This window comes from Calonectris borealis, chromosome 1 (genome assembly GCF_964195595.1).
Source record: "Calonectris borealis chromosome 1, bCalBor7.hap1.2, whole genome shotgun sequence".
Taxonomy (NCBI): Eukaryota; Metazoa; Chordata; class Aves; order Procellariiformes; family Procellariidae; genus Calonectris; species Calonectris borealis.
The window spans coordinates 60,428,702-60,444,045 of NC_134312.1; the positions used below are offsets into that span (position 1 = coordinate 60,428,702).

Genomic DNA, 15,344 nt, shown 5'->3' on the forward strand with positions numbered 1-15,344 from the left:
GGTAACAGAATGAGCTTCTCAGACAGGGTACTATAAACAACATTTAATAACCTTATGCTTTATGGGCTTGTTAACATAAATGGAACTTCTGAAGCTTTCATAGTGCTGCAAAATGCAAAGCTATGGAGCATGCCGCACATAAACAGAGGCAAATGCCTCGCATTTGTACAGCATGTCACGCTGACATGCTGTAGGTGCTCAGCTTTGATCTGTCCTAACAGGCCCCTCGGGATGTGCCACCACTGCTTCCATGGGGCATCGCCCCTGCAAACAGGGGGTGCAGCATTACCCAGCTATGTTAGGAGTGTATCGTCGGAGCCAGGAAGCGATAGTGGAACTGGACAGGGCCTGAGCACTCATTTGGGTCTTTTTCGTGGCTTTTTGCCTGGCTTCAGTGATGGTTTGCATTAGTCAGCAGGAGGGAGCCGATGACAAGGAGGACGCCGGTGGCATCGTTGGCGTGACAGACCGGCAGAGAGATCTCTTTGTCCCCGCCACCCTCCTATACCTGTAATATATGGAATAGAATAGAATAAGAATAGAATAGAATAGAATAGAATAGAATAGAATAGAATAGAATAGAATAGAATAGATGCAAATGCCAGCTCTGCAATACCAGAGCTGGGTAACATGCAAGGGCAGTTTTATCTATGAGCGCGGGGGACTCAGGCGCTTCTACTCACACAGGGGACAAGCAGCCCAGCGAGCTCACGGCAGCGCCATGGCTGCAACCAGCTCCTGGTAAAGCGGTATAGGGGCAGCCTGGTGATATTTTCCGGTGAGATGCGGCAGGATCTACTGGTATTCCCAGCACAGAAGCAAGAGGAGGGCCACGTTGTTGTTGAAAGAGAGGGAAAACCCAGGGCTGAAGTAATCTGGGTTTATCACTTGGCTCCTGACGGCAGGTGGGCTGAGCTCTGTAATCATCCCCTCCACTCCCCAGCTAGAGCGCAGCCAGCTCACAACTGCTCAGCACTTTGATAAGAAATATGCTTGGAGGTATTTTGCAATGATGAAAAAGAAAAGACGAATGAGAAGCGATGGTAGGCAGATAAATGTGGTGTGTCTGAGGTGCAGGCAGACAGACTCATCGTCATGCAAATGCTGTGGTCTCAGCCATTTTTGCACAATGGCTGGTGGTAAAATCATATTGCTTCTTCTTTTCTTATAGGGGTTGGGCTTTTTTTTTTAATTTAAATTTTGCTTATTAAGCAGCTCCCTGCCCACCTCCCACCCAGCTGCTGCGAGGCACATCCATCTTCATCAAGGGCGGCACATAGTGTGATCAGCAGAGAGGTGTTAGCACCATTAGAAGGGATGCTAAAATCAGGCTGCTGTATGAGAAGGACACAAAATACACAGCCAGGACATGCCCCTATAGCAATAGCCAGGGCTACAAGGGCAGACAGGAGGGAGGAGAGGAAAACGACGGGGATTGATGGCAAATGGCAAAATTTTAAAAAAGTGGACATTATTACTATGACGTAAACCTATACCCACCCTTTGAAAAACAGGAGCAGAAGAAACAGCCCTTCCTATAGTCCTGAGCTTGACAAAGCTTTACATCATGACTGGCAGAGCATGCATAGCCTATAGCTCTCTGATTCCTCTTTCTAACAGATGTGTTACTGTGTTGGGTTGGACGTTCATGCTACAGTCTTTGCCCCTGTCCCTTCGTCCCCGTTCAGAGAGCCAGCGCTCTCCCTTTCCCCTGTGATGCCCAACGCAATGTCTCCATGGTTTCCAGCAGCACTCCTGACTCCCGGTGTGGGGGACAGAGGAGGAGGAGGGAGGAAGAGCGGTGCCAGTGGTGCAACAACTCATTTAAGAGAGACACCTCCTGCGCTCGGCCTCCATCCGTGCTCCAGGCTCCTCATCACAGCTCTTGTCATGGTGCTGGGCTCCTTTTACCCTCCCCACTATTCTGTTTTCCTCCTTCAGGATTAAGGCCCACCCTGCAGTTCAGCCCCAGCCTGCCCCACCTCTCATTTCTGCCTCGTGACAGAGACAGCAGATGCAGCCGAATGTGGCCAAGCTTGCGAGGGGTGCCTGAAGTGAGCAAAGCCTCAAGAGGCAAAGCTGAGTCCTCCCTAAACTCATGGCACCCCTGGGCTAAAAATGCAAAGCCAGCCCTCCAGGGGCAGGAGCACTCCTCCCTCCCAGTGGAGGAAGACAAATATGCCAGGGGAAGGAAGAAAGCACTTTACATGGTGGAAAACACACACATTGGCTGGTGGTGGGGCGAGAGAGGGAGTCATGCCTCTCTCCAGCCCTGCCTATGGCTCCCTCTAAGTCCTGGTCCACGAGAGTTGCTGCTTTGTTTGTTCTCATTAGCATTTCTGCTATGCAAAACATTACAGTCTTTTTATATCTCCACAGGGTTTGCCTGCAAATATATTAAGTCTTTTTTTTTTTATTTCCACGAATTAATCCTCCCCAAAGGTGTCATATCTAATTTGTTCCTATTTCCCTTGTTTCAGCTTGATATGAAGCAGTGTGTCACACTGCAAACCCACTTTCTTTTCCCCCTCCCCTCTGCCATCCTTCCTCCTTCCCCCCTGCACAAACATCACAACACACACGCCTGTGTTTGTCCATCTGGCTTATTTCATTTATACGTTACACAGTTTATTCATAAGCACTTGAGCTTTAACACCTCCGGGTGTGGGGATGCATCACCTCCGCATGAGTGTTCCCCTGGGATAAACTCTCTGCAGCTGAGCCTGGGACTTCTTTGGTGCTTCTTAAATTTTAAAAAGCTACATCTAGAGAGCAGCCTAATATAGCATAATGCTGACAGTAAAGGAAATACATAAAAAGATGTGAAAATTCCATTTATTTGTAACTACTTGTTCTCTTTGTGATCTCGGTGCAGGTGGAAGAGATTGGTTAGGATTCAGTGCCGACGGCTGACAGCCCTGGGACACAAAAATCTGCTATATATGCCCAGAACCACACCACATCAAAATAAAATCATGGGGACAAGCAAGGTGCTTTGTGAGTAGCACAGCAAATGCAGCTTGGCTTGGATTTGTGTTATATGCTCCCAGGCTTCACTGCCTGCTACCTTCCACACGTTTTCAACCCTTCAGCCTCCCACAGTCTATTCATTCAGCTTCCCCCTCCCAAATCCAAAACTCCCTCAAAATACTCCTATTTTCATCCCTTGGCCCCAGCAGAACGGGCAAGAGGCAGCACATGCAAAGCACGTGTGCCTGCTGACGGCTGGCTGGTGCCCATGGGCTGGCTGACCGTCAAGCGGGTCAAACTGAAAAGACAATTCAGTGTTAGCTCTCCCCTCTGTAAGGACTCTAATTTGGCCTGTCTTTCTACTCTGATGCCACCAGTGTTCATGGACCATGTAGGAATTTCACGTCTTTGAGACCTCTGTCTCTAGTCATATCTGAAGTGAGCTCAGAGGTCTCCAAAATTTTCAAGGGGGAAATTGGCAGAGATATGTATGGACTCCTAAGCTTCTTTTAGCCTGGCTAAAAAACATGATCCATACCAATATATCTTTTCATTTCCTGCATCTGCAAAAACATAATCGATAAAACCTGAGGTCCACGGTATCATAGACTCGACTCTTGGTGCATCAGCAAATGCAGGCTCATTCCCAAATGACAGCGAGTCCTACAAGCTTGGCTTCAGAGCCTTTGAAAAAGGATGAAGGAACTCAGAGTGAACTATGGACTTGCTGGCTGCTCCCCAGCCCTGTAACCCACAGTTTTGGGAGTATTGGCTCCTTCAGCCATATCGAAAGACAGTGGTGGTAATGAATCAGAGTCTTCAGCCACTCAGTTTCACAGATGGGTGTATTGACCTTAATAAATCCCCTCACTTTACATGAATACACCAAGTTATGACTGGAGGTGGCTAAAAAGCAGACATACTGCCTGTTTTCTGTGTCTGCCCCAGGGGTTGTGGCCTCCAGCAGTTGGGTGGCACGGGAATCTGACCCAGCATGAAGCACCACAGCTCATCACCCAGAGCCATAAACCCTAAGCTGAGCTCCCTGCCCCTGCCAAACCTGTATTTTGACAAAAAAAAAAAGGAGAAATTTGATTTGCATTTTGACACTCTCTTCCCATGAGGTTTGGCTGAAAATCAGGCAGAGGTTCAGAAGCTTTTGGAGACAGGAGGTGTCACACACAGAGCATTAAGCTTTGTTTCCACTAGAAAACAGACAAAAAAATGCTAATTGGCTTTGTCATGGATTGGCAAGGTGTGGGATTGCATGAGGCTCCTGGTCTCCCCAGGAAAAGCACAGCAGCAGAGCTCTGCTCAAGGGCTGGCTCATGGGTACCCCAGCCTTTCCAGCTTGTATGCACCTACCATGTTTCTTAGGGTAGAATGATTCTTGTGTAAGCCATGACAAATAAAGGGAAACCAATTAAACCAACCTTTTCTTGTGCTTTCCCTCTGAATTGTATCCAATAAACCCAGCCTCCACGCATACCCATACTATCCATTCCTGAGTTGGGTTTTAGTTGTTGTTCACTTCATTTTTCAACTCAGTTTGCAACTGGGCAAAGGTTTTTTCTTCCAAGGCTGTACCTCACTGCCGGGCTAGAGCCCTGAATCTTTATTCTCACCCTCAGCCCTGGTAGAGGCAACTGCCCACACCGTTCATATACTCAAGTAGCTGCCATGGTGCTGGTTGTACCCTGCAGCATGCATGCTGCATGCTCAGGCCGTGGAGGGACAAGTTCTGGCAACGAGGGTGATAACCAAGCATAGGTGTGCCACCAGGTGACTTTCACACACGGCTTCATCCAGCCGGAAAAGCTCATTTCATTTCAGTGAGAGACTTGCTCTTGTGAAGCCCTTGTGGTAAGCCCCCAGAAGAGCTGAGCGCTAGAGTACTGCCAATAGCACCTTCTGTCTTTTCTCAGGCCCACTTTTTGACTTGGCTTTTTAAATGAGAATTTCTTCAGTGATACAAGAGGGCAAGGCTACTGAAGTGTGGATGCTAAAACAGGACCTGCTGAATCCCACTCTTAAGAGAATGGTAGCTTCCATCTGAACACCCACCCAGAAGTATCTCCTTCCCAGAGTGAACCAACAGCCCTTCTCCCACCCTGCCATCATCTGCCTCTCCAGAAGCCCACTGCTACCCAAGCACACCTGCGCCACCAGCTAGCTGTGCCTGCTATGCTGATCAGACCTGAGGGTCAGAGGAATAATCTCGCAACGTGGATATGAGTGAGTAGGGGAAAGGACACTGTGAAAAAAAGGTGGCCCTTTCACTCCTGAAAAGCACTATCACACTAAATGAACGTGCTGGTTGCTATTGAGCTGCCAGGGTCTTGGCTCAGGGTAGCCGAGTGATAACATTTTCAGCCAGTGCTGGGGCATCTTCTGAGCAGTGCCGCCTTGCCAGACTGCTGTAAATTCCAAACAAATGTTCTTGGCAGTCTGTGCTCGTTTCACCAGCATCCTAGCCTGACCCCTTTCTGTATTTGATCCACCATTGACTGTATGGAGATCCACTGATACATGGAGAGAGACATCTACTTTTAGAAATACTTTCACTCCTCTAGTTTGTTCTCCCAGCAAGGGCAACTGGGAGAACGTTTCCATTGCTCTGTCAGTGAACATATTTACAGCGAGGTAGAAAAAATGTGTAAAAATCATGTGGGAAATACAGAAGTGAGCATTTATAGCAGATTTTTACCTATGAGCACACCTTCAGGTTGATGGAGATGCTCATCTTGTGTTTACAGAGCTTCCAGATCTACAACTGGACAGCCTTGCATAAGAGCTAGGTATAGCTGCAGTCTTACTATTTTGTTGTTCCCTATTTGTCTAGAACGAATTTACCTCTTACTCTGTAGCCATTTATCTATATTCTGAGGGTTACTAGTGATGAGCACTCACTGAAGTGATATTTGCTTAGACTCTATTTTGGAGAGACTTACCGAGACCTTGCTCAGCTATAGTGATTGACCTCAGCTAACTTCAGCAGGGCTTTCCTGTTGATACCACTTGAGAGTCTCTCTTCAAAATGTTTTGGATCTTGTTTTGCCTCCTTCCCAAGTATGCTGGTGAGAAATGTTTTCAAAGATTCTTTATTTTTGTGTGGATGTTCTCTGTTCATTTATTCCTGTGAGATAAATTGGCTCTGATTGCTGTACTTTCTGAACATGACTTTTCTATAGTGCCTTCTGGTTTTCTTTGGCCATGTTATTGACACTGGGTAATATAACATGAAAGGAGTGTGGATGGGCTTTTACAAAGAAATCAGCTAAATAGCTATTAGAGGATTAAAAGCAATCCCATGGCCAGGATTACACATCTTTAAAACGCTGATAATATCAAGGAGCAAATGGATTTGTAATTTAATGGCAGAAGAGGGAAGACTTCAAATGTGTGTTTTTTTCACATTTGGTAGGAAGATTAAAGTGTCTGCATGTGGTGTGCAGGAGTTTGATAAAGCTGTAGCATGGTTGCCTAGGGATATCAGTGTTAGCCTTTCTTCTAAATAGTAATTGCGCCACATGGAGAGAATTCTTCTGGTCAACATTTTTATTAAAACTTTAATTCTCAGGGTGACAAGTTGGATCATTGTCTGCTTTCAAAGTCTGATAATGATACACTTTAGAAGCTTTGAAGAAAACCTTTGTCTAGACAGAAACAGCTTAAGAAAGCTTTTGAAATGTAGCATTCACTTGAAACCTTTGTTGATGCCTGTAGGAAGCAGTGATCCATATTTGGGAAATCTTGAGCTGTTTTCTACTTCCTTGTGCTAAAAGTGTGCAAGAGGTTTGCATGACAACAGGAACTGTGAGAAATAAAAATGTCCAACTTTCCTAAGGAGAATGGTTCAACCTATGACAGATTTTTCCCACAGAAAGAACTTCCTTTTCATTCAGAAATTAATTTTCCTTTAAAATTAAATTAAGCTACATGTGACATTCTGGCTTTTGCATCTTCATCATTCAGGTTGGACTGGGAGGTATTTTAAGGACATCTCCAGAGCTGTTAAAGATGTATAATCTAAAAAAAAGTAGCTACAGTTTTATTGAAACGTAGACTTTTAACCAGTCTCCTTGACTTGAGGTCCAGAGGCCTTTTCCAGAATATTATTTCACAAAACCCAGGTTTCGTTCTGACTGCAGAGTATTAAGAATATGCTACAAATAAACCAGTCCCATCTAGATGTGCAGCAGATCAGGCTGCATCTCACACGGGAAGAGACACCCTTACAGCAGCGACGGCCAAGCACAGGCCCAGGGTGTGATACTCTCCACTTGGTTAGACTCCCGTTGAAAAACATCCCATGTGGGATGAAGCTGAAAGGGGCAGAGCCACAACCTAGTCCACTTCTCCGGCCAGCCTAACTAGCTAATAATGGAGAAGGTGGCATGCTGCACCATCTCCCTGGGATTTGGAAATCAGAGGATTATGGCTCCTGGATATATCTCTGTGATAATCATCTGACCAAAAAAATTATTTGGGGCATTATCTGATGCCTCATGCCCAGGAAGTAACAGTCATTCTGGTCATTTTTATTTCTAGTGGTTCGGTTTGATTTGGCTATTTATTGTGATTATATGTATATTAACTGCTTTTCATCTTCAGAGTGCTTTACAAACAACTATATGTTTCACAGAATTTGTCTCAGGTACTCTGAGGAAGTGTATGTTTTTCATAGATGACAAAGATTTAATCTCTGCTTTGAGAGAGAAATGCAATTCAGGTTTACTGACCGAGTTACCAGCAGCACTACTGTATTTCCAGAAATCTCAAAACTGAGGCAGAGACAGAGGTTGAATCTCTTGTCAGAGATCAAAAAGGGAAGGAAAAAAGCCAAAAAAAAAAATGGATCCCAATCAGACATTCAGACCATTACCTTGCCCTTCTCCCCTTTCTTGGATAACAAATACAAACACTTAACACACCCAGAAATGAGTGCTTCAGCTCTAGATCCTTAGAGAAAACTATCCAGGAAACTAGACTTATAGTTTTTGGGTCTGGGAAACAGACCCTGCAAAAGTAACAGCCCTTAGAAAAACAAAATAATCGTTAGAAAAGGCAGCTGGCTACCACATAAAGAACTGTTGGACTCGATGATCTTAGAGGTCTTTTCCAACCTTAATGATTCTATGATTCTAATAAAGAATTAAGCCTGTGACTGCCATGGACATTTTTAGCAGTGCTGCTTCAGTACAGTCAAGCTGAGCGAACAGTTTGCAGCAAGTTGTTTGGACAACTCATTTAGGCTTTTTCCATTTCTGAACTGTGTGTGATTTGCCTAAATGTGTTTGTTTTTCAAGGTTATTCACTGTAAATTAAGAAAAAATAATTGGGTTCAGAGGTCCAGCTAGACCCAGACTTGGACTGCAAGTATTGAAGGCAGGCATCCAATAGCTAAAAGTGTATAAATGTTTAGAGTAGTTTTCTAGAAATCAGCAGAGTATTTTTATACCAAATAATTTTGATTAGATGCCGACAGCACAAACCTGCTCCTTATCTAGATTTAAGAATCTAGATTAAAAGTTTATTTTCATAGGTAGCAGTTCGTATTTACTTCCTATCCATTTTCTTTATTCTTTCCTGAAAATTCATTACTCCTGCAAACAATGCTGACCCATTCATCATCAACTGAAAGTGAAAAAAAACCACAGCCAGGATTAATTCAATTTTTTATTTAAATGAAATTTATGGACATGTTTTGAGGTATTTGATCAGTATTTGTTCTTATTTATACACAAGTATTTTGTGAGGTGTTCAGTCAGCATATCATGAAGGAAAGGCAAAAAGATACAAAACCATTTCACCAACGTGAGGTCAAAAAAGCAAAAGTTTAAAAGGTCTGTGGGAAGTGTACAGGTAAGAAGGAGTTTACCCCATATTCAGAATGGGATTTAAGCACATAGCTAAAAATCTGGCCTTTGAAAAAAGGAAGATTTTTGAGTAATTTGAAGAAAAATTCTCATTTTAAGTAGACACGGTCCAAATTAAACGTATTTCATAGATTTTGAGATATTAATTTTAAGAGGTGCTTTCTTTGAAAAAGTAACACAATATTCTAAACAAAAGGAGAAATACCTACATTTTCATGCAGATGTAAACTGATATATTTAATGTTATCCTTTTTGTACACACCAGTACCTAACCACTGCAGGAACATATTTCTAAGCATATAATCTCTGACCTGTCAAAAAGATACAATCAAGACTATTTTGTCCACAAACTCAAATTTCAGAAAAGAAAGAAAAAGGGTGGCAAAATTTTTTCAGTATCATGAGTGGAGCTTTGCTTTTGAAGGTGCAGTTTTACAGAACTCTGTTTCCCTCTTCCTAGCATTGATTAGAATGAAAGTGTTAGGTTTTCTTTTGCTGAAAATCATTCTTCGAATAATCACCAAATAGCCAGTGCCCAAGGTATGAGTTGCTTCTTTCACTTTAGAAGATGCCGTAAAAGAAATCCATTCCCAAATATAGCCTTACTTACATTAAAAATTTTCTTTTCAGAAATAGAAGTATTTCTGTGGGTTTTCTAAAAACTTTAGGGAAAGACATTTTTATCTAAATCTTACCTTTCCCAGTCCAAGTGTTTGCAACCCAGTGCATCTCAGGTTAGCAGTCAGGAAAAATAGACAATAAAATTTATAGGAGGAAGCAGGACAAAGGGGAGGGGGATTTCCTGAAATGGATTTATCTGGTTTTGCTGTCTCATCAAGTGAAAGGCAAAAGAAAATAGATGAACAGAATAAAAGCTGAATGAAAACTAGAATGCAAAAGTTGCTTCGTTTTTAACAATCCAAATAAAGTTTAGTAACATAGCTGAAGCAACCTGAGAGATATCTATTTGCTTACAAATCATTTTTAGGTGTTGTACAGGCAACATTTAAAGTCCTTTGACAGATTGAAAATACCTTTTTTTTCTTCCTAGCTGTTTTCCCTTTTCCTGGTATTCATTTTCAACCATAGAAAGATCCCCAGGGTTTTAGATTTGGTTTTCAGCCGAACTTGAAGGTTTCTGTCTCCAGAGAGGCTGTTTCCTAGCTTCCCGTCTCCTCAAATTCACTGTAGGGGGATGAAGCTGAGGAGGTTTTAGACTCTCCATCACTGTTGCACTCCCGCGGGGGACCAGGACTGGGAGTTTCCGGGAGCTCCTTGGCAGAGAGCGTTTCCTTACTGTTAGACCCTAAGGGATGGCAGTCCAGCAAGCTCTGCAGGTGTTTGATGTAGCTTATTGCAGCTCTCAGGGTCTCCACTTTGCTGAGGCGCTTGTCAGCAAATTCCTTGGGCAGGTGCTCTCTCAGGCGCGTGTAGCCCTCATTCACGCAGCGCACCCGCTGCCTTTCCCTCTCGTTCCTCTTTCGAATGAAGGCAGGCTCAAAGGAATAGTCATAGACACCCACGTAGCCAGGGAATGGGATGTAGGAGATGCGACCTGTGTGCCCGCTGTAGGCTTGCTCCCAGTAAGACGGGTCCAGATGGAAGGGAACCCCAAAGGGCTCTCTCAGGGGTACCCCATGGGGATGCACATGGCTGTTAGCCAGGGACATAGCTCCTGGAAACGCAATCCTGTTCAATAGTCCATCATCATCTTTACTGCTGTCCATGCTTCTTTTTTTTCTCACTGGTGGAATGTCAGTTCCTGAATTTGGCTTCCAAATCTTGTATCAGTCCAAACAAGGAGGAAACATTTGTGCAGGTACTCTGCCCCGCAGGCTGCAATTTCCTCCTGTGGGGTATAAAAACTCAGATCTCAAACCACGGCTAACAACTCATGAGGTCCACTCTGTGCCTGGAAATCAACTCTAAGCCTTGTTGTTTTTATAGATGTAGGATGCCAGCTAATTTACAGACAGGTTTTGAGGACCATCACTCCACACTTTAAACCCTTCTTTTCCTCTGATCTTCATATTTCAAAAGATAATAAGAGGGTTCCTGTGTATTCCTTTTCTCTCCGCTTGAAATTATGACCATAAGAGTTAATGCCAAACATAAATAATCTTCCAGGCTCTAAACACTTCTCATGTATTGTAATCCATGATATCGTTTGATATAATTGTCTCCAAAAGATGGGTAATTTGCAAAGTTTACAGGGATCTTCAAAGTTTTGGCAGAACTCCTCCCTTTCAGGAACCAAGGATCTTCTGTCATCTGAAAACTACCCAAAGGCTTTTCACAATGAAATCCAAAAGACAACTGCAAGCTTTGTTGTTTCGGCTGCTCTGGTCTAACTGAAACAGCTCACAAGCAGTTTGCAAAACTTAAATGGCATGTCTCTAGCTTTCTGGGGAAGCTGAGAAATCTTCAAAGGAAAGAGTGCTCTCTTGTGGTTGCAAGTCGTGTCAGATCAAGAATGCATATATGCAAGCATAAGAGGAAAACCGCTTTCTTCACCCAAAGAGACACTTTTTCGAGAAGTGAGAGTTTCACAAATTGAACATGAGCATTTTCAAAAAATCTTCAACATTTTGCATGTTTCTGCGCATTGCAGGAACATTATGGTCATCACTATGAGCACCTGCCTCAGATAAACAAATACAAAGGTGATGCTCTGATTGGCCCCTGTGTAGCTGTTACTAGATGTTTACATAGATATTGGCTTACCTGATGGACCCTAGACACTGCTTTAATTGGGGAGCTGAAAATCCCTCTTGACTGTGCCAGGTCTGTGCTGCATCCTCCAGTTTGCCTGGAGCTTGCCAAGGAGAAGAGGTGGACAAAAGACAAGGACTTTTGGCAGTATAAGGGCATAATGTTCTCATCCGTGCCTTTCCTCTAAAATATCCTGTTGTGTTAGGATCTTCTTCTGCAGCAACTGGAAGGTCTTTGCCTTTTCCCCCGTTGTTGTTCAAGAACTCCATAGTTACAATTTTTTTATGAAAACACATCTTCATAGCTAACTGAATTTCTTTTTTTTGCCACCAACAGTTTGGGGAGTTGAACATTTGGCCTGGGAGACCTGTGGGAAGGGACGGATGTGAAAAGGTACAGGCATGTAGGGTCTATTAAAACTGTTCTTTTGCTCAAAGTGAAAGTTTCCGCCCTGTTCAGTCTTTCATGCCAAACTGCCTCAGAAGCGTGAGTAACTGAAACAACATCCTCCACTCCAAGAAACACATCTATGTCTCTGCTGAGTCAGAAACCAGCAGCAATGATGTCAGCGTGCATTTTCAAGTCAGCCTTTGTACCTTTGCTGGCCTATTCTGCAGCTTCAGAAAACAATGGTAATCTTCAAAGTATGATGAACGTACAGGCAGAGCGTTCCAGACAGACATGAGTGAGAACAATCCTGGACTCTGGTTTATGCCAGGGGCAGGATCAGCACCAAAATGGCTCAAAAGCCAGGGCAAGTATCCATTTACTTTCGCCTCCATCACTAACATTGCCTAGCAAGAGCTGGTGTTTGAAGCTGAAGGTTTTGTAGCATTACCTAAGAGTTAGCTAATGCATTTCATGAGGAGCTGAGATCTTTTCCAGGCACAACTAAATGTCTTTCTAAAGACATAGCTCAGATGGAAGGTATGGGTGTAAGGCAAGAATTACTGGGGAACGCCCCATGGTATGTACAACTCATTTCAGATCAAATAATCAAGAGTGCCTTTCTGCCTTTTAAAAAATCTTTGGAAACGGTTGAACAGTATCGGCTTTTCAATATCATTTGCACTATAAGCTTCGCTGTCAGAAAGGTCTCCAAGTAGAAATGTTTTCAGAAATGAATGCTTAAATCAAAATACTGTAGCACTGAGGTAGGCCAGGACTTAAAGTTTTCTTAAAACAAAGAGGATGTTGGCCTCTAAACAAATACCTGAAGTAGGAAAAGGACATTTGATTTGTGTCATCATTAGATTTAAAACGCTGTTCTCTGGCGGTATTCCTATAAGGAAATGGAAGCACGCCTCTTGGGGGGTCGCAGGTGCCAGAATGTTTCACAGCTCTCCATGACCTTGCCAGAAGTCTAGCCATGTTCAAAAGGCAGGGTTACATTTCAGTTCTGTCATGCAAATGCACTATTCCCTGCCGCCAGACCTCTTTTCTATGTTTACTGTAAATGCAGGTCACCGGCACTTCCCAGAGTGTCAGAATTGCCCGTGCTAAACAGACATCTGCTCTTCCTACAGAAAAATCCTTTAGAGAAATACATGAAAAAAAATTACAGGTAAATGTTATTTGTTAATCTGAATGATTGAAGCTGATCTCATATCAAATGGACTCCGCAGTCTGATTTTGTTTCTGTGCAAGAGAAATAAGAAAATATGCCACAGGCTTTTGTTGAACGTTGTATCTTGTTGACAATCTAACGTCATCACTTGCTCGGAGAGGGATTTGCCCCTGGGCAGGGAGCCAGTGCAAGGCCCACACACCATACATCTTGCTGAAGGTCCCTGTTGAGAGCATGAGCAGGATTAAAGCAATGTATCGTTCTCCTACTAAACTCTGCATGAAGCAGACCTTTCTCAACCTGTCTGCACTTGCAGACTCAGTGAAAGTAGCAGGACTAGCCCACCAAAGGGTAAGGCTAATACGCATTATTTTTAATTTTAAGAGTAGGTTAAGACTACATGGATAATGTCCCTCTTCTAAGAAAAGCCTTTGATCTTCTTTCTCACACTGTTTCTCCAGTTAGCTCCTCTTCACACCTTTGCTGGGATGATGCTTTGACTCCAGAATGCAATATCCTCCATGCTGATAAGAAGCAGATGGCCTGGTTTGCTTTCCAGGTGGCACAAATCAGGTGTTATTTGCTGCTCTACAATGGCAGAAAAGTCGTGCTTCAAAACTGTTGCAAGAGGATATTCAGGCTCTGAGATTCTGGAAGTTGTGCTGTTTCTATTTATATTGTATGTTTTGCTTTGGGGTTTTTTTTGTTTGGTTTGGTTTGGTTTTTTAAATACAAAGTTTAGATGGGGACTCTGGGACATTCCTTACATACTCCATTGCCTGTGGCATTCAAACAGGTTCCCTTCCTTCTCTCCTTCCTTTTACTTCACAATACACACTTAATTACTCAGCCAAAACTAATAGAAAATCGTTCTGACATACTTAAAAATAAACCATTGAGGCATCTTCCTTCCAGATATAACTTAGTTGTGGTTTTAATTGCATATATCCTAACACAATATCTACAAGAATGTAATCTTTATACAAAAGAACCCTCAACTTGTTCACACTCCCACAAAAATCATGACATTACACAGTGATTGCTTTGAATTACTTTGAATTACTCAAAGCAACAGATTCTCCTTGACACCGTGTCCCTCTGCATCTGAAATAAAAGTCATCGGTGGAAATACTGTACTAGAAACACAAGAGTCAATTGAACACATGCAAGCCTACCTACTTCCCAACAGATGATGTCTCAACTATTTTATCTGTGAACACATTACTGAGAAGGAGGAAGAAGAAAATACCTCAGGAGTTTAAAAAGAAACACTCACAACATTGTGCATTTATTATATTTTACTGTGCTGTAATTATACTAAATTCCAGTATTTTATACATATCATAGTTTGTATGGGCTGTTGCAATTTATTAACAGATATAAAATTGTTAAATTAACAGTTTCTCATGTTAACTGCATACCACAGAATAACTGCAATTTAGATTTGAGTTTTAGGAATACAAGACTGAATAGTTTTGTACCTCTCTAATCCTGTTTTTTCCCTTAGCATAGGTCATCTCTCTCCAGCTCTATAGCTAGAAGTGAGAGCTGCACCTAACCTACCCAGGTTTCATACCGTGACTATCACCAAAATACAGGCCTGCAAAGTGCTGACCAGTCAATAAAAGGTGGCGAGAAATTTGGATTTTTGGTGTTATAACGGTTGGCTTCAACCATTGCTTTTTGCGTAATCTTCTTTCAGTGTAATTCTGCTCGCTCTGAGAAAGAACGCAAGGACAGGTTTGCAATAGCTGAAGAGAACTGATCGTATCGAGATGTGGGCATGGTCCAGCAGGGACTTCCGCTCACGCTACAGGGAAGGACTGATGCGTGCTTACTGCATCTCTTTCCCCCCTGGTTTCACAAGTCTCCCTTATGTTTCAGTACATCTCCAGGATCTGAAGACAACTTCAGAAATAGCTCTGTAATTTGTTCCTCATGCAGCAAGTACCTTTATAAATGTCAATAAACTAAGCTTTCAGGGGTCATAGTGCAGTTGTCTTATCAAAACACTTCACATATAATAGAAGTGTTTGGTATATAAAAAATATCTTCCCTTGCAGTTCTCAGATGTGTTTTATCACAATACCTCGGGTGTGCAGAGTACATCTCTGTAGACACAGATTAATTTCTCATTCAGTGACACTTCATATTATCACTGGCTTCCTTTGATACTTGTGCTTTAAACTGGTAGTTAAGATATCACTCGTTCAAGG

The 15,344-nt window shown here is 42.9% G+C and overlaps 1 protein-coding gene across 1 annotated transcript; it reads right to left on the reverse strand.

Moving 5' to 3' along the window:
- Positions 1–10,009: 10,009 nt before the first annotated feature.
- Positions 10,010–10,576, reverse strand: ASCL4 (achaete-scute family bHLH transcription factor 4). Its single transcript, XM_075161524.1, has one exon. The coding sequence runs from the start codon at positions 10,574–10,576 to the stop codon at positions 10,010–10,012; it is 567 nt and encodes a 188-aa protein (XP_075017625.1).
- Positions 10,577–15,344: the final 4,768 nt, after the last annotated feature.

Excerpts from the sequence above, each read along its gene's own strand:
- ASCL4 (XM_075161524.1), bottom strand. The coding sequence starts at position 10,576 with ATGGACAGCAGTAAAGATGATGATGGACTATTGAACAGGATTGCGTTT.